A 20,222-nucleotide genomic window follows, 5' to 3' on the forward strand; every position below is an offset into this window, starting at 1 on the left:
TCTTCTAGCTTGCTTACTTGCCACAAGTGCACTGTGCCACCTACCAACAGAAAGGAAAAATAATGTGCACATTTCCACGAGAGAAATCCCACGCCTGGACCGTCTGTTGACCGCCGCCATGATTCTAGCCTGCTTTTTACATCCAACACAAAAACTGCAGTCGTGGTGCTTTTGATTGTACTCAGAACTTGGAAATTCTGCCTTCTGAATAGGAAGATGTAGGTAACACCAGACTGCAGATGAGCTGCATACAGAGCTGGACTCTGTATGCAAAAAAATCGTCCCGGCATTTTGACTAGAGACCGCCCACCATTATAGGAAAAATCATAAAGCCTTTGAATGAAAACAAACACTGTTGTGACAGTGATGTACACTGTTCTGATGGTATATATGTATCAATCTATCAATCGTTTGTTGTAAGACTCAGATAATTATTTTTTAAAAGCGAGACATTTTAAATGAGAATAATAAAGAAAAGTATTTCTTTGTGCCCCCCTTTTCCCTGTTAATGCCCTACCTGGCCCCCTGGCATCACTTTGCTAGACCCGCCCCCTGCACAGTTACCAGCTGTCAGCTACGAGAAAAGGATCCTGGTGTTATTTGTCTCTCAGAAACAGTTCATAACTTCCTTCAACTCATCCATGTCACCTAAAAGGTAAACCTGTTTCTCCATCACCTGTTCAGCTCTGATGATTCAGTAAGGACATCTCCTGGTTTCATCTTCATGTTTCCTCTCACCAGATAACCAAACCGATATCATGACCAGCAGCTTTACAGCTGTGGCTCCAGCAAACATCAGCTGATACTAGAAATTAATATTAAATAAATTCTAACAACAGCTGATCAAGCTTAAACGTGCTGCTGTTGTTTAACGCGACATCCGCTGGTTTCCTCTTTCTGGCGCAAAGTGGGCGATAAATAAACAAGAGAGAAAAGCCGATCAGCTGATCATTGATCAGTTTCATGATTGAAGTAGAAACAGGAGAGGAGAGAATGAGAGAAGAAGAGGCAGCTGTGCAGCTTCAGCTTTGTGTCTTTTTCATTGTAGCTGAAGTCCGGGACAAACTGTGTTCCTTTTCACCTCAGTACGAAACGCGAAATATTTTCTCTGAATACCAGACGATTCTGTTTTTACGGACGGTTGGCAACTCTAATAATTAACCGTATGAACAAAATAAAGTTCAACATCAGTAACATAGCACCCACCCAGCTGTATAGAAACTCCGTCATGCTAGCTAGCACGCAGTACCTAAAAAGTCAGCATAACGAAAATAAACTCCACCTAAACTTGGTTTATATCTGACCCAGATAGACTGCAGGTCATAACTTCTTACCTGAAGTTCAGTTCACCTGACACGCGGACCGGCGGCGCTTCGGTCTCTCCTCTTGCCTCCCTTTCCTTCATCCACCTGCTGGCTTCCACCACTTGCTAATGTTATTGAATCTGTGGAAGATCCGCGATATCCACCACACGAAGTAACGAGTAACGAGCCTATCTAAATCCCAGTAACGAGTAACGCGTTCCTGGTTTTGGCATAATAACTAGTTACCGTGCTCGTTACCACAATAATAACGTAGTTACTGTAACGCGTTACTTAATAACGCGTTAGTCCCAACACTGCTTATTTACTTAAATACTAAATATTTGTGGCTCAAGAAAAAAGCGCAAACTCTGTTACATAAGACTCAAGTTGCAGTTCAGCTAGTGACCACTTGAGGCTGGCTCCAAAAATGACCCCAAGGGTACAGTATGGAAAAACATATTTACAACCTGGTTAGAAATCTCATTAGTATTTGTTAGGTTTCACCTATGCTGTCTCCTGTGCTTATACAGCTCATGCCATTTCAAACCTTTCAAATTTGTGACTAAATGTTATGTCTTGTGTGCTAAAAAGAACCCAATTAGTGCCAGTAATGCCTTCTTTTTGCTGAGTGATTTGTGTGTATATGTGTTGCACTTACTGTGTATGGATGCTGCATGATAAAGTTCAGAGTTTTGTGATGGTGATGAAATGTTTGTTAAGATGCAAATAAGGTCCATGGAGGGTGCCATAGTCTGATTAAAAGTGCTGCACAAACATTGGCATTCGATTTATTTTCTGAATTCTGACAAAGACACAAGATGTATATGGGTGTCAGGTCATTTTAAATAACTATTGTGTCTGTTTTTGACTATTTCATGAATGCTGATTTAAATATGACGTATGTAACACTTGGTGGGCATGTGGAAATTCACAGATACAGATATCTTTATTTTGTGATCATGCTTACAGCTTATATTCTGTTAATTTGCTTTAATGTTTCTATCGTATGTCTTATTGTTATACACAAAAACCTTCATGAGCCAATGTATATTTTTATTGCAGCTTTGTTACTGAACTCTCTTCTTTTCAGCACTAACATCTACCCAAAGCTCTTGATTGACTTCTTATCTGAGAAACAGATCATATCATATCAAGCTTGCCTTTTCCAGGCATTTATGTTCTATTTTTTAAGCTCTTCAGAATTCTTATTATTGTCAGCTATGGCCTATGACAGATACGTGTCTATATGTAAACCCCTAAAATATCAAATCATCATGAGAACAACCACTGTCAGCTTTCTGCTGATTTTTGCTTGGCTGGTACCTGCTTGTTATGTTGTAGTGCCAATTGCACTAAATATTAATAGCAAACTATGTAGCTTTACTTTGAAAGGAATTTTTTGTAATAACTCTGCCTCCAAGCTTCTCTGTGTGAGTTCAAGAGCGCTGTCTATATACGGTGTAATTCTTTTGTTTAATCTTGGACTTTTTCCTACACTTTTCATAATTTTTACGTACACAAAGATAATCATAATTGCTTATCAGAGTTGTGGAGATGTCAGAAGAAAAGCCGCACAGACCTGTTTACCTCACCTGCTAGTTTTGATCAACTATTCTATTTTGATTACTTATGATGTTGTCATTGTTAAACTGGAATCTGATTTTTCCAAAACTGCACGTTTCATAATGACACTGCAAGTAATAATATATAATCCTCTCTGCAATCCAATCATATATGGACTGAAAATGAAAGATATTTCTAAACACCTTAAAAGGCTGTTTGTTAAGAAATCATAAACTAATATAGCATTACAAATGTGCACATTTTCAATGTTTTTATCATTTTAAAATTGATGTGAGGATATTTCGAATTAGTGATCAATCTAAAAGTTTTTAATGTTGTGAAGATGTGAGAAAAGCACATGTACTAGTGCACACACACTCATCAGTTACACATTTGTCAATTTTACTCTGTTTTTCCTGTTTCTGCAGTTTCTGATGCTTCATCTTGAAGTGGGTTAAATAACATTTCATCCTATTTACATGATATTAAAATGTTAAATAGATCTGTGTTTATGTATAAGAAAGACTCAGTCACTTTGCTGCTGCCTATTGATGAGGGAATTAAAGATTCACATATACTGACTGAAGAGCAAGAAGGCAAAGGGCTCCGTTTGTACAGACTAACTTCAAGACTTTTTAATTTTTCATCAAGCATTTGGGCATATTTGTGCTTTTAGAAACTATACAAAATCATAGTTTTATTAAATTTCAGAACCAAAAACAAAAAACAGGGAGCAGGAGATTTCAGGCAGCAGTGATGACAGTTCCTGGGGCCAGCCAAGCCATGGGGCAAAGCAGGGGAACAGTTCAGTGGATCAACCTGGAGGAGGAGCAAAGTCTTAGGAACATTTCTAGGAGGGCAACAGTGGAGACAGATACTTTCCCTCTGGATGCTTTGAGTCAGCCTTTGAGGAGATGTGACCTCAGATGCTTTCTGGCAGTTGGTGATGACTATACTAAATCACAGATTTATTAAATTCCATGATCAAAAACAAGAACCATCAGAGTCCAGGGCCTTCTTGGGCCTTGCTTCTGCTGCGCCAGAAGAAGAGACAGAGACCCTCTGGAGGTTATATGGGCAGCATGTGAAAATAGAAAACAGTTTCTTTATATTCTTTGTAAGAGCCAGTCAGCCATTCATTGCACTTCAGCATTATGGTGTAAATATTATCCTCTTTGTCCTCATCAGAAGAGTTGGAGTCTGCTGGGTCCAACTCTAGTCTCTAGTTTATTTGCAGGACCCAAATGCGTACTCAAAAGACAGGCAGGATTAACAAAAACAAGCAATTTAATAAGAGTGTTTTATATCAATCCAAAACATAATGATTGTGACAAAACAAAATAAACCTCCAATAAACCTGTCAGACCTGAAAACAAAACTCGGGGGGAGGCAACACTATACTAAATAAATCTCAATCAGAATACAAACTGAAATATGCTGAAATTAACAACCACAGACTTAAGATACATGAAAATCAAATATAGCAATGATAAACTAAGAACCAAACATAAACAAAGAAGTCCCAAAAGCTTAAAGCTAGCAGTAGCCTGCATTAGTCTCTCTGGGGTATTACACTTCCCTGTCATAATCCATTACTGCTATCCAGTTACATGGGTCAAGGTCATGGGGGGGACAGCAGGCAAAGCAGAGACAGCCACACCTCACAAGAATTCTCAGCCAGCTGTCAAAACACCTCCTCTTATAGAGTAAAGAGCTGGGCTTGGTGGGGCCTCATCTGTGGGTCACAGCTAAGCTCAGCCCTATATGGGCCACCCTCATGTGGGCCCACCATTAGCTTGAACAGGCATAGGACTTTGGTGCTTTGTGAATTGAGTTGCGGTCAGCAATGGAGACCCTGGCAGTCAAATTCCTGATTCTGCAATTAGGCATTAAATGGGCTTGTATGAGCTTCTGAATGCCTTCTAAAACCAAAGAGGGTGCAGGCTCCAAACTGGAATATCCTGTAAAAGAAATACATTTACAATAGCTATTGTCATAGCTTTAAATATAGATGATAAATTTAGAAGATTCATTTGTTCATTTTGTTTGAACTCAAAATAAATATCAGCCCAGACTCAAGAACACTAGTTTCTAGTTTAATAAATCAAAATTAGACTGAGCAAATCAGAACATTAGTCGATTACCAGCTTTTTACAGTGGATGGGTTTGTGTATCCCAATGATCCAAACTGGTCCTGGCTGATGGACCAGACAAAGAGGGATTCAAGAAAGCCCTGTGTGTCATGGTGCTGGATCGGTTACCCAGTGTTTTGAGTTTTGTTCTGATTTGATGTTTGATTTCTTCAATGTTATCTATATTAGTGTTTAGGTTTTGTTCTCAGCGTTTCTAGGTTTTAGGTTTTCTTCCTGTGCCTCCTCTGTTGAGTGTCTAGTTATCCCTGTCCATGTGTTCTCTCTGTGCTCTGTTTCATGTCCCTGAGTCTGTGTATGTAAATTCAGTCTGTGGATTTCCTGTTTTACTTTGAAGGTCTATGTCTCTTGTCTCGTCATGTTAATTAGGATCAGCTGTGCCTCCTTCCTGTTTGCCTTGTTTCCCTCCATGTGTATATATAGTGTGTAAAGGCTGGTGGGTTTTTTTGGAGTTGTCTGGCATCAGGTGAGGGGCTCCTAGCTCCAAGACCCTGATCCGATCGGCTTCCCTTGCAAGTTAAAATGGATCGCTGTTTGTCTTGCTTTGTTCACGGTGATAAGTCTCTGAACCAGCGGGGCCTGTAAGCGCAGACCTAACAGCTCCCCATCCCGCATTTTTGCCTTTATTTTTACCATTGTTACTTTGCCTGCATTTTGGGTCCTTTATTCACAAACACCACACAGCTTGCCCCACAAACCGTGACACTGTAAAGAAAAAAGCAAGGGACAGGTTCACCCTCCCTGATGCAGAATTACTGGGAACTGACCCTTAAGCTTGTGGAGGGAACATCCATCCCCATGGCCCTCTGCATATATGTTGTAATTTTCCCCCATGGCCAAGAGGGTTATTTCCCTGCACTTTTACATTGGCACTGACAGTGACACCTGAAGCAGTGTGATTAGGAGTAATAAGTAGGCATTTTTTGTTCTCCTCCAGGGTTTTGCAATCATCACATAACTAAAAAATATAAGTAAAACTATGTGCAAAAGGGTTTAATATAGCAGATAATTGTACATTTATGTCACAATTGTTTTCCATTGTTTTAGTGTGATAACAAAAGTTCTTAAGTACAGAGCTTTGTAAGCTTTTGTCCATCAGAAAAGTTCTTAAAGCACAATATGAATAAAAAAAGTCTCTGCAATTGAGCACTGTAGGCACCTGGAGACACTCTGATCTTGCATCTGTTTTGAGGTTGTAGACTGTGGACTGGCAGAACTGTTACTCCTGTACAGGAAGTCTTGATTGACACATTTCAAAAAGGTCCATGAGTATTATGCAGAAGGCAAAGCAGAGCTCGAATTTAAAATTGATCGCAGCAAAAATGTGCAGAGAGGTTGATTCCTCTTCTGTTTCTGCTGAAATTTCCTACTGTGAACTCTTCAAGCCAATCTTCTGTACTGCTCATCTTGCAGGATACAAAGGGATGAGCAACTTATCTCTCCACACAAAAATTTTATACCACCTCCAGTCTCTGTTTGACATCCAATCAGCCGATGTCCAACCACACCCTATATTCTCTCTCTGTGTCTCTCTGTGACCTTACACATCAACATGAACATAATTCAAACTATAAAATCACATATGAATATATTTACCTTTATGTTGCATTCACTTTATGCAATTAAACATCAACAGGATTTATCATCAGCTCAATCACATGAATGTCATGATTCTTTATGATTCAAATATGATCTCTTTGTAACTCAATTACACAGGAATACATTTATGTGACGTTTCCTTTTCATGACTTTGTGTTTGTCAGTCACAATATACTCAATATAACTTCTTTAATAAAATCATGCATGTCAAACACACACATGCCAAGGACGCATCATAGTCATAACAATGCCCCTGGAAGGTGAGTGAGATAAGAGGCTGCATGTTAAGTCCTTTTACCCTCTTTCACATGTAATCAGAGATAAACCAGGGGGCACTTCAATTTTTTTTCAACCATCCTACCTCACTTAACAACACCAAATATTTGTTACAATTTTAACCCGATTACTGTTTTAGACCCACCGAAACATTCACAATTGCTCCTACCTGTCAGCAATTATCGTAAAAGTCTTTTAGCCTCCAGAGTTTCACGATGTCGGTGAAATCTTTTTATGACGAGGTTAATGAGATCCATGGAGGGTGTCTGTGTTGGATAAAACCATACCACAAACACTGAATGATTTACTTTCTGAATTCTAAGGACAGTTAAATAGTGTGAATTTCTGTGCACAGTGTAGGAAACAGAGTAGTTATAGCTGTACTTTAACAATGCTGATTTAAATATGACGTATGTAACACTTGGTGGGCATGTGGAAATTCACAGATACAGATATCTTTATTTTGTGATCATGCTTACAGCTTATATTCTGTTAATTTGCTTTAATGTTTCTATCATATGCCTTATTGTTATACACAAAAACCTTCATGAGCCAATGTATATTTTTATTGCAGCTTTGTTATTGAACTCTCTTCTTTTCAGCACTAATATCCACCCAAAGCTCTTGGTTGACTTCTTATCTGATAAACAGATCGTATCTTACCAAGCTTGTCTTTTTCAGGTTTTTATGTTTTACTTTTTAAGCTCTTCAGAGTTCTTACTATTGTCAGCTATGGCCTATGACAGATACGTGTCTATTTGTAAACCCCTGCAATATCCAGCCATCATGACAACAACTACTGTCAGTTTACTGCTGTGTTTTGCTTGGCTGGTACCTGCTTGTTATGTTGTAGTGCCAATTGCACTAAATATTAATAGCAAACTGTGTAGCTTTACTTTGAAAGGAATTTTTTGTAATAATTCACTTAACAAGCTTTTCTGTGTGACTTCAAACAAATTATCGATATACGGTGTAATTGTTCTGTTGAATCTCGGACTTTTGCCTATGCTTTTTATACTTTTCACATACACAAAGATAATCATAATTGCTTTTCAGAGTTGTGGAGATGTCAGAAGAAAAGCTGTTCAGACCTGTTTACCTCACCTGCTAGTTTTGATGAACTGTTCTGTTTTGATTACCTATGATGTTGTCATTGTTAAACTGGAATCTGATTTTCCCAAAACTGCACGTTTTGTAATGACACTCCAAATAATAACTTATAATCCTCTCTGCAATCCAATCATATATGGACTGAAAATGAAAGAAATTTCTAAACACCTTAAAAGGTTGCTTAGACACATGAAATAATGTAGTGTTATTATACATTTATTTACTAATTTATTAGTAATTTATTTATTGTGCAACACACTGGTAAAAGAAACAGGTTTATGGTGCATTATAAGGCATAATGTTTTCTGCAGTCATTGATGAAGAGAGTAATCCTTGATTACTCTCTTGTTTAGCACTCATAGTAACAGGAAACATCATAGTAAAAATAATCCAGTAATTCTGAATAAAGATGATAGGTTTGGCAGCCTTTGGCAGTTTCAGTGCAGTTTGTGACATAATGTTTTTATTTTTCATGGACATGAACTGTTGTGGTTACAGTGTGGATATAGAATGAGAACGATTAAAACTCATGTTTTGTTCCAGTCAAATTTGACTGATTTAAAAGTTTTTCTCCCTGAAAACGTTAGTGATCAGACTGACCTATGATTCCACGACTTTGTCCACAAAGAGGATTTCAACATACAAAATAAACTCTCTTAGTCTGCATACAATTTTTGGTGGTTTATTGGTGGTTAACATTTGCACACTCTTGGTTTTCCTGGCCAGAAATGACCTATCATTAGAAATGAATGTGGAATAGACGAGTTAGTATAAATAACTGAGTTCACGTACATGCCCTTTTGTCAGATGGACACACACACCCACACGTAAGCATGCATGCACGTATCCACATACATGCACACAACTTTTTCTGTACAAGAGAAGACTATAGCATATACTTTCAAACAGTATATGCCAAGCAAGCATTCTAAATATAGGACAAGTTATGCCTGGAACATTTAGGACTATACTTGGAAACCTGCAGATGATAAAGAACCAAACAAAGTTTTTGGTTCTGGAGATGATGGGAGGTCTCATTGACATAAGATATCATGAGCTTTGTCAGAAGCTCAAAAATAAATCACCTCCCTGCCCCACACTCAGGGAGGGGCAGCCATCTGCTACAGCTGGTTGAGAGTGAGGAGAAAGAGAAAATAGAAAATATGAGAGCATAGAAAGATATCAAAAAACACACACACAAAGACAAATGCTAATGTGATGCAGTAGTGGTATATGAAAACACTGGGTATGAAAGAAGTGGAGAAGAGATGCATCATTGGAGGACATAACTAAAGGATTAATCAGAAATTGACATAACAATGAAAAGAAAAATAAATGCTTAATAGTAACACTGATCATAAATCGTGAATAAGGTTTAATGGAATATATTCCTGAACTAATCTGAAGACCAGAAGTTTGGAGATCTTAGGCCATTAACTCTGCAGGTAGTTGGCAACCTCTGCACACTATGCACGTCAGCATCCGTTTACCCCACTCTGTGATTTTACATGACCTATCACTTGTTGTAATACCACTAACAGTTGACAGTAAAATATTTAGTTGTGAGGAAATTTCCGATTGAACTTAAACATAACAAAGCTGTCCACCACAGCCCATACTCTTTGTCACAACACTTTATGTATGGTGGCCCAGAGAGGTCAAATGGACTACAACTTAAGAAAACACCGGCAAATAGAAAAAAAATTCTACAAAAAGCACACAACTGAAGTTGAATAAAATAAAGAAGTGAAAAAAGAAACAATCCTCAAGACACAGCAGACTATTTTCTGGGGATACAATAATGTTAAAGATGTTCTGTTTGCCTGTACATTATATCCACAACATGTAGTGGTTTCAGAATCAGAATCTGAAATACTTTATTAATCCCTAAGAAATATTGTGGGTTACGGTTGCTCCAAGACGGTAACAGTAATAGACTAAACTATTTAAACAATACAATAAGTTACAGATTATACAAATTTAAGAAATGGCACTAATATATACAAATCATTCAATTATAAATATCAAAAATTAACAATAAATATAAAAAGGATTTAACTATTGCAGTGTTTACAGTGTATTAGACGGAGCAGTTGTACAGGGGGATGGCCACAAGCAGGAATGATTTCTTGTGTTGTTCATTGGTGCTTTTTGGTAATCTCAGTCGCTCACTGAACGTGCTCCTGTGAGTAGCCAGCACGTCCTGGAATGGGTGGGAGATATTATCCAGCATTGTCTTTATCTTGGTCAGCATCCGCCTTTCAGACACCACCCTAAGGGAGTCCAGTTCCATCCCCACAGCATTACTGGCCTTGCGGATCAGTTTATTTAATCTGTTGCCATCTGCGACCCTCAACCTGCTGCACCAGCATGCAACAGCATAGAGGATCGCACTGGCCACAACAGACTCATAGAAAATTCTGAGCATTGTCCGACAGATGTTGAAGGACCTCAGCCGCCTTAGAAAATAGAGACGACTCTGGCCTTTCCTTCAAAGTGCAGTGGTGTTTTTAGCCCATCTAGTTTATTGTCTATGTGTACTCCAAGATATTTATAGTCCTCCACAAATTCCCTTGGTTTAGCTTTGCTTCTGCTCACCGTGTTATGGTAGCAGTTTGTCTGTGTGCTACAAAAAGAAAACACTTTTTGACTTTCCTTTAAAAGGGAAATATTTATGTGCTGATGCACTTTACAAACTTGCATTTCTGAGTGTGACATTCCTGATATCATTATTAGACATCAGTCACTGGTGGAATACTACTCTTTATGTATGATTTTTATGTTGTTTTATTCTGATATTGAAATTTTAGAGATTGTTTTTAAAGATGTATAGACCTGTTTATCCTGGAGGTTTTGTTTAACTCATCCAATCTGGTAACAAATATTGATGGCTTTTTCCTTTCACTGTGATTAAAAATGTATGAAACGGGGATATTTTAATAACATTGTACAAAAATAATTCTAAATTTAATATTAATTTCATATTAATGTTTCTCTCATAATGTTTTCTCTCCCTCTCACACACACACATGCACATCCAGGCAACTCTCAAGACCCATAAGACAACTCTTTAGGGAAACAATACAATAACAAATGTTAATTTCCTCTCCCAGGGTTTGTCTTGTCTGGTGGTTATTCCCTTGTTTTTTTTGTGCTCAGTGTTCCTGATGTAAGTAACTAAAATGTATGGAGAAAAAGATTTTAGATAATGAATTTTTTTTAAATTCAATGTTTAAATTCACAGACTACTGTTTCACATATATTTTTGGTCTAAATGTTATATACTTATACTAAAAACTAGGTTTTCACAGTAATGATGTTTTAGATCATGAAACAATAAAACAAGAGAATAACTCAATCATGATTTTGGGACATATGAAGCCAAAAGGTCCTTCAATTGGCACACTGGCTCAAACAATACAAAAAAAACCCCAACACAAATTGTTACATATATTGATGCATGCTCAATCATCCAGGTAAGGAAATCCCAAAAAGTTGATTCTGTTCATCTGGATGTAGCGTTTTCAGTGGGACAAACATTTCATCCAAGAAGTCACTTGGACAAAATGTTGCTCCCACTGAGACGTCATGTCCAGATGAACAGAGTCAACTTTTTGAGGTAACTGTCACATACTTCAAAAAACAGACTTAACCAAGAAGGATGTCAGTGGCAGTGTAAAGAAACATGTCAGCTCTAACTGAATATTTAATAAAATGAATGATACATCAGATTTTGTATGCCTAGCACAATGCTATTAATTAATTGAACAGAAAGGATAGGGATTAATCAGTTTCTGTATGACTATCGTCATTCTTTAAATCTTTCACATCATTGTGGAGGAATTTTGTCTCACTGTTCTTAACAGTGTTGCTTCAGTTCATTGAAGTTTGCAGGCATTTGTTTGCCTCATCCAGGAGCCAGTCCTGGGGAGGGAGGGTGCCCACAGAAGGGGGATGGGCCCACCCTTCTGTAGGTCCTACACCCGCAAGAAAGGGTCCAGTGTAGTGTCTGCTGGGCAGCGGCCAAGGGTGGCGACCCTGGCGCACTGATACCCAGCTACCAAGACTGGAGATTGGGACATGAAATGTCACCTCGCTGGTGGGGAAGGACCCTGAACCAGTGCATAAGTTGAGAAGTACCATCTAGATATAGTCAGCCTCACCTCAACGTACTGCTTGATCTCCAGAACCAGTTTCCTGGAGAGGGGCTGGACTCTGTCAATGTTGACGACTCATCCATCACATTGACTGTAGAAAACATGGACGACGCGACTCCGCCTCCTACCATTGTGCAAAAATGAAGCCAAAATATCCCGCTTGTGGAGGCTGCCATTTTGCAAATTTGGAGCCAGAGTCTGCGCAGTAGTGACTTGAGGTGGAGCGACTGTGTAACACTCCCGCCCACACACCCGCTGGACATGACCGCAAACACGCCCCTCTACACTTTTTACGTAGCCCGGCTGCTCGAGTTTTTTTGCTGGTTTACCACGACTGACGACTCGTTTAATTAAGGTAAATACAACCATGTCACTGTTATAAAAAAAGACGCACAGCTTATCATCTTATAGTTCTAAAGTCACTTTGTTGTTAATTCGTTTGCTAGATTAGCCGCTAGCATACGCACTGTGTTGGAGGCTTGTTGCTAGCTAGTTAGCGATGCTACACACCTGCTACTCTAATAGTCTGTGTTATTGAAGGATTCAGCACTTCTTAGGTTTGTTTTTATCCATTTTTAGACAGCGATGAGATCATCTGCACACTCTACAGAGGTCCAGAGTTACTGTTAATATCAAAAATATAATGCTGTCCTTTGAGATTTTAACATAAGACTGTGAGTGTAATGGATCTAAAACTGTTTAAATCTTCAGAGCCCTCTACAGCCTGGTAACATAAAAACTTTAAAAACATCAGCAGAACGTTTCAGTAGTGTAGTCTAATTTGTTCTTTTCATTTAATAATAGAGTCCATATTATATCAACAGCTACATTCACCCTGGAGAGAAACTAGTGAGGGAGACCATCAGGACCAAGCTGGGTTTCCTGGGTCCAGAGGTTTGGAGAAACTTCTTCCTTTTCTTTCATCACAGCTGTCCTGTGCCAGAAGTTCTGTTGACCCACTGAGAGAGGCATCATTTAAGAAACACCAGGAAGACTGAAGCTCATCACATTGATCAAGCAGGACTCATGATCTTCACCAGCAGCTCCCTCACAGGGAAATCTTCAGCACTCCGTAGGCCCGATCCAGGAGATGGATAAACCCAGCATTTCATGAACACTGTGATGGAGACCTTTGGTTTGTGTAATGTTATAAATACTCAGATACTCCCCAGAGGCTCCGGACTTTTACATAAAGATATTATATTCAGTCCTGTAGAAAGTTATATATTTAAAAATATATGATCTTCTCTGGTTACTCTGGTATGAATAACTCTGAATCACTTTATGGTAAATAACACACTATCTGCAAAAAACTGTGAAAGAACTGCAGATCACAAGTTTGTAGTTCAACATACAAGTGACGACCTTTGACCTTCATCAGGTTTTATTTAATTGTGCCAGAGAAAATCTCATATGCTCTTCATGCAGCTGAGTACATAAAGTGTTTAAAACGGAAGCTGTGCAGGTCTGAGATCAGCACCTTTGTGAAACATCAAACTGAGGTCCTGTTAATGCTGATATATAGTGACATAGTTACATGAGTGATTAATCCTTTTGTTTTTTTGTCTTTAACTTTATCAATAAAGCTGCAGCTTTCACTACAGCACATGTGGTACTTTAACCTTTGCTCTGTTTTCATCAGTTCATTTTGCAGTTAACATGTTGGATGATCTGTCTGCTGTCACTGGGTGGTGCTGAGGTCTGAATCTGAAGGCAGCTCCTGTAATCACAAAGAGAACAGAACCATCACAAACTCAAATATAAAGTTTATCCCTCAAAATTGAAATGAAGCTGATTCTTCTGTCCTCACACACTCAGGATCTGAAGTTCTTCTCTTGCATTTTTTCAGTATTACAGTACACTACAGTACTTTAATCCATAGTTCCTGATTAACGAGGAGTTACTGAAGTACAAGCTTTTAAAAAAATGATACTGTCTTTACAGATGTGGCAAGAGACTGAAAACATGCTGTTGTTTGCATATATTTGATATTCAGTTCTGCACAGGAGCTGAAGCAGGGTGCAGCCTGTTGCTTTTACAGTATAATACTTGTAATAAAAGTACAGTAACAGTAATTAGTGACTGATTAGCCCGGAACGTTTCTCTTAATTTCTTTAGTAAATTCATTCACCTGCACAGATTAGCTAAACGAACCCTGACAGCCGAGTGCTCATTTTAGCTAGCTAGGTCTCAGGACATAGCTAAGGACAGTAGTTACGGATTAGCTTACAAACACGATTAACTTACCGAAAAAGTGCAGCGGGGCCTCGGGTCCTTCTGTCGGGTAGTCCAGTTTACTGAAGAACACCTCAGGCTGTCAGGTTAAAACAGGCGGTCGTGTTTTCGTAGCATAAACGCTGGCCCTCCTCTCAGAGCCTACGCTACCAGCGCCAAATGAAACTTGCTCTTGTTGAGTATTCATAAAGCTGTTGTGTTGCATGTGTGGTTCATTGTAAATAATTGTACTTTGTGTGAAGTAGTTTCAATGAAACAGAAAAGAATAGTATACATGTTTTTTGTTTTTTTTTATTCTTGATCTGTTCACATGTACTTAGCAAGTACATAAAAACGAAATGCAAACTATTTACATGGCAACACACAGCTGGCATCAATCTTGAACCACAAATGAAACATTGCAGGTTATTTAGAGCAGCACGTTGTTTGGAGAAGTATTTCCCAACAAGTTCAGGAAGACACACTTTAAGAAAGAAGTCTTGTGCTTGCTTTAAACGTGGTTCCCAGAAATCCACATCAGGGAAGACGCCAGATGACAGAAGGTCTCTCTGTGTCCACACAACGAGGTCACAGTGCAGTTTCATTCAGTTGTTGTGAGTGCAGTACCTGAAACACACAAAACCACTTTTAATAAAAAGGTCTGTAATGAACCAAGGCTAATATAGATGGGTTGGCTGTACGTGCAAATCAAAAACTGTAACAAGGAAGTTGTTTAGAAAGTTATCATGTTCAAACCGACTTACCTTTGTCTTAACGACAACGTACTCACAGCATGGAGGCATAAAGATGGACAAATCTTGCACCCAGCCGTTCGTGAATTGGATGTGGGCCTCCAGGATTTATAATTTTAAACTGGTTCGCTGTGTATGCGCTGACTCCACAGCCAAGGTATGCAAAGATCGGGATAGGACAAAGGCGGTAGGTCGTCTGGGTTTCCACCCGCTTCCTTATTTCATACGGGTCCACATTACCGATGCACGCAATTTTTGAAAGTACCGCCTCTTGGCGCTCTCGGCGCAATCGGTCGCGATACAGCCCTTTGTCTGTGGAGTCAGCGCATCACAGCAAACCAGTTTAAGAATTATGCTTATTATTATTAATAAGAACCTTCAGACTCTGCAGCTGCATAATAAAAGCCTGTAAGATAAAATTAGTGCACATGACAGGTGTGTGATTCATCTGGAAGTTATGTGCGGATTAGTGTACAATGAGAGCAATTTAGTATGTTTTAGAGGCCCATGTGCAGTGTTGGTGCCCAGTCTGGATTTGTTACATCCATTTCATATGCTGGTTTGCCTGCAATAATGCTAAATCATAAGCTACTCAGTCGACATGATGACATGACGTGGTTCTGCAGCATCACACATTAGCATGTTTTATCTCATTATCTATGACCTCAGCACATTGAAAATAACACTAAAAGCATTTTAATAGTGATATGAATTAATTTAGAACTCACCGGAAAGAAGATGCGGAGACCAAACCAACAAAAAGCTGGGGATTGCACAGAACTCGATCCGCTCGTCTCACCGCTGCAATGCAAGCCTGACGTCTTTGTTTAGTAATATCGGATACATGGGATCCCTCACGTTGCCTCCAGGTTGAAAAACGATGAAAAGAGAGCCCATTATCCAGCTTCTTGCCTTCACGATCGTGTGATCAAACGTTGCAACTGATAATACAACACGTACGAACCATAGCTGAAGCTGTATCCTGTGTCTAGCCTACTGTCATGGCGGAAAGGGAGGCGTGGCCCACCTCCAGTGACGTCAACTCCAAAGCCCTATCTGCTATTCCCGAACAGAGATACGCAAGTTTCTCCGTGACTGCAGCTGCCAGTCAAAGCTGTTATGATGACGTTTCATCCCAATTTAACATCACCGCTGTAGGAATTAGAATCAAACTTATGGGAAAGGAGACCCCTTGGACATCAATCAGCATGATGAGAACTATTGATAACAAAAGAAAGAATCATTGGGAAAAAATTATCTGAGGAGAATAAATTTATTTTAGTCTGACCCCAGTCCCATCCGCTAACATGGAGGAGGCGGGGTTTATGACCTATACTGCAGCCAGACACCAGGGGGCGATAGAGACGTTTTGGCTTCATATTTGGGGAGCTGTGGCGTCGTCCATGTTTTCTACAGTCAATGATCCATCACTGGAGGTGAGGTCACTGAGGAAGTAAAACCACTCCTTGGTGGCAGAGCCCCTGGGGTGAATGAGGTTCACCCTGAGTTCCTGAAGGCTCTGGATGTTGGAGGACTGTCCTGGTTGGTACTCTTCTAAAGTGCTGCATGGAGATCTGGGGTGGTACGTCTGGAATGGCAGGCTGGGATAGTGGATCCCATCCAGATGGGACCAGAGGGTGTACTCACATTCCTCAGCCTCCCTGGAATGTCTATGCCAGGGTGCTGCACAGCAGACTGTGTTAGTTGAACCTCGGATACAGGAGGAACAATGCTGTTTTCATCATGGTTGTGGAACACTGGACCAGCTCTTTATCCTCTTGAGGATATTTGAGGGTGTGTGGAAGTTTGCCCAACCAGTCTACATGAGTTTTGTGGACTTGAATGAGGCATTCGGGCATGTTCTTCAGAGTATTCTGTGGGAGGAACTTCGGGAGTATGGGCTGTCTGACCTGTTGCTACGAGCCATTCGGTCCTTATACAGCCATTGCAAGTTGAACTTGTTCCTGGTGGATGTTGGACTCCACCGGGGCTATTTTTTTGTCACGATTCTGTTCATAATTTTTATGGACAGAATTTCTAACCAAGCGGTGGAAGGCTTCCACTTGCGTGGTCTCAGAATCTTGTCTCTGCACTTTGCAGATTAAGAGGTTCTGTTGGCTTCATCAGGTGGTGGCCTCCAGCTCACACTGGAGTACTTAGCAGCCAAGTGTGAAGCGTCAGGAAAGGGAATCAGCACCTCCAAGTTTAAGCCCATTGTCCACAGCTGAGAAAGGATGGAGTCGCCACCCCAGATAAGTGGAAGAAAATGGATGGTTTTTGTAACACTCTATATATTTTGGGTAAGCATCCCCCCTTTGGTCTCATCTCTACAAAGGACATTGTTTCAGAATTCTTGTGGTTTGTTTAGATGCAACCTCACAAACCTTTCTCCTGGGAGCTCTTCCAAATAAGCCATACCTGTTCAGTCTTTTTGTAATTGTACTATCATTACATTCAGCAGGTTTTTGCTTATATTTGCTTAGGTTTTTTTTTTTCTAATAACCTTTTTCATATATACAATATTTTTTACATATAACCTATATGTTGACACTTGCTAATGATCAATTAATAAGTTGCATTTAAATATTAGCACATTGTTACTACTTACCCTTTTAATTCCTATAGAAGCAACCAGTGTGTACTTAGTTTTTCACACTACTTGCAGTCTTGTGAAAGGATTTTTTTTACAGTGAGAACATATATACACTATAATACTACAAAGGACAAAAAGTATTTTTTAGATGAATGGAAAAATTCTTACAAAATAAATACAATTTTACTTTGTGGGTGCAAATATTCACAATAAATGTGGTTGTGATCAGGAATGAAACAAGAAATTCCTTAAATGTTTTAATAGTCAAAAAAAACAGCGGGGGCAGTACTGAGAAAACAGTTCAACACAGGACTGTACTGAGAGTTAGGGATGAAGTTAGGGATGAAGTCCATAGAGGGTGAAGCAGTTTCATGAACAGAGTCCAAGTAGAAGTCAAACCATTCACTTTCTTAAGTCCACTCATATGCCGATCAGGATAAGGTAGGTGTTCACTTTCTGTTTTCTCTCACTTGCTGTCATATCTCATTTTATTTATTACAATTTTGGTTCATCATTTTAATGGAGCTTGCATTAAATGTATCATACGTAACTCTTGATGGGTTTTTCCAGGTGAACAAATACAGATATCTTTATTTTATGATCATGTTTACTGTATACATTCTCATACTCTGTTGTAATTTCACCATTGTATTCCTCATTGTGGTTGAGAAAAGTCTCCATGAGCCTATGTACATTTTTATTGCAGCTTTGCTATTGAACTCTGTTATGTTAAGCACTGTTATTTACCCAAAGCTTTTGATTGACTTTTTATCTAAAAGACAGATCATATTTTATTCGTCTGTCTCTTTCAGTTTTTATGTTTTACTCCTTGGGTGGTTCAGAATTTTTACTCTTGTTTGCCATGGCCTATGACAGATATGTGTCTATATGCAAACCTCTGCAATATCCAATTATCATGACAAAAAACACTATCAGCATTTTTTTAACCTTAGCTTGGATTGTGCCTTCTTCTCAGGTTGCAGTGGCAGCTGTATTAATGGCCAATAAAAAAATCTGTAACTTTACTTTCCCTGGAATTTTTTGCAACAATACAATTTACAAGCTTCTATGTGTGCATTTAAAAGCACAGACTGTACATAATATGGTTGTACTATTTAATGTTGCAATTCTCCCTGCAGTTTTCATATTCTTCACTTACACCAAGATACTTGTGATATCCTATCAAAGCTGTAAAGAAGTCAGGAGAAAAGCTGCACAGACCTGTTTGCCCCACTTGATAGTTTTGATCAGCTATTTGTGTTTGTGTGCATTTGATATCATTATATCTGGTCTGGAGTCTAATTTTCCAAAGATTGTACATTCAATATTGACTTTGCAAATCGTAATGTATCCTCCCCTTTTCAATCCAATTATATATGGACTAAAAATGAAGGAGATTTCTAAACACCTCAAAAGGTTGTTCTGCGCTGTCAAAATAAACTAATGTATCAATACTGTCAATACTCATTTTTTTTACTTACAGTTGAAATCATTTGTGTTCATGATTATGACTAATTAAACAGTAACATCAGTATCAATTATGTATTTTTCTTTTCCCTCCTGCTCTCATGCATGCAAGAAGCAGCAGTGACTCTAAATGCCTACTGCAGGTAAATACAGCCATTCATACTCGACTGCTCAAGCACTCAAAGACCATCCTAATCACAGCTAAAACTATCGTGTTATTGTTGTTGTTTGGGATTTAGTTGTTGCTGACGCTGATTTTTTTTTTCATTTTCTTAAGGAATACTGCCTATTCTTACAAGCCTAATTTCCTTAAGGGTTATTAATGTATTCTGATTCTGATTAAACATAATGTGAACATATTTTTTGCCACCACAAGTCCTACTGCTGCAGCTGCTGGTGCAGGGCCGGAAGAGGAATTAAAAACATGATTAGAGACACATCTTTACTAAATAATATCTGGTACAAATGCAATGTGCTAATGCTGAACACAGGAAATTATTACAAGACATATTTTATTCAGTCAGATATAAAATTGTATAACATTAGCCTATAGAGTTACGTGTCATTTGTGCACAAAACTGTGTGTATGAGAGAGAGAACTGTCTTTGTAGCCTTCCTTTTTAAACAATGCTATGAGTAGATTTGGTGTCCAACTTAGTGGTATTTTAGACTGCCATAAAGTTACAGTTTGCAGGTGTTACAGCTTACAGTTATTATTATCATGTAATATTAGTAAAACTTTGCCTTGCTTAAATTAGTGATTTATCATTGATAGGCAGTGTTGGGACTAACGCGTTATTAAGTAACGCGTTACAGTAACTACGTTATTATTGTGGTAACGAGCACGGTAACTAGTTATTATGCCAAAACCAGGAACGCGTTACTCGTTACTGGGATTTAGATAGGCTCGTTACTCGTTACGCCGTGTGGTGGATATCGCGGATCTTCCACAGATTCAATAACATTAGCAAGTGGTGGAAGCCAGCAGGTGGATGAAGGAAAAGGAGGCAAGAGGAGAGACCCAAGCGGCCGCCGGT

The 20,222-nt window shown here is 39.0% G+C and overlaps 2 protein-coding genes and 1 pseudogene across 2 annotated transcripts; all 3 read left to right on the forward strand.

Annotated features, from left to right (window-relative positions):
* Positions 1 to 2,179: 2,179 nt before the first annotated feature.
* LOC116311229 (olfactory receptor 6N2-like) lies at positions 2,180 to 3,100 on the forward strand. Its single transcript, XM_031728287.2, has one exon. It carries the CDS (start codon positions 2,180 to 2,182, stop codon positions 3,098 to 3,100), a length of 921 nt encoding a protein of 306 aa, XP_031584147.2.
* A 1,841-nt stretch (positions 3,101 to 4,941) lies between these two features.
* On the forward strand, positions 4,942 to 8,200 carry LOC120433520 (olfactory receptor 6N2-like). The gene is made up of 2 exons (XM_039599799.1): positions 4,942 to 6,352; positions 7,445 to 8,200. Exon 2 carries the CDS (start codon positions 7,448 to 7,450, stop codon positions 8,198 to 8,200), a length of 753 nt encoding a protein of 250 aa, XP_039455733.1. The 5' UTR covers positions 4,942 to 6,352; positions 7,445 to 7,447.
* A 10,037-nt stretch (positions 8,201 to 18,237) lies between these two features.
* On the forward strand, positions 18,238 to 19,162 carry LOC116319981 (annotated as a pseudogene).
* Positions 19,163 to 20,222: the final 1,060 nt, after the last annotated feature.

This window comes from Oreochromis aureus, linkage group 16, assembly GCF_013358895.1.
Source record: "Oreochromis aureus strain Israel breed Guangdong linkage group 16, ZZ_aureus, whole genome shotgun sequence".
Lineage (NCBI taxonomy): Eukaryota > Metazoa > Chordata > Actinopteri > Cichliformes > Cichlidae > Oreochromis > Oreochromis aureus.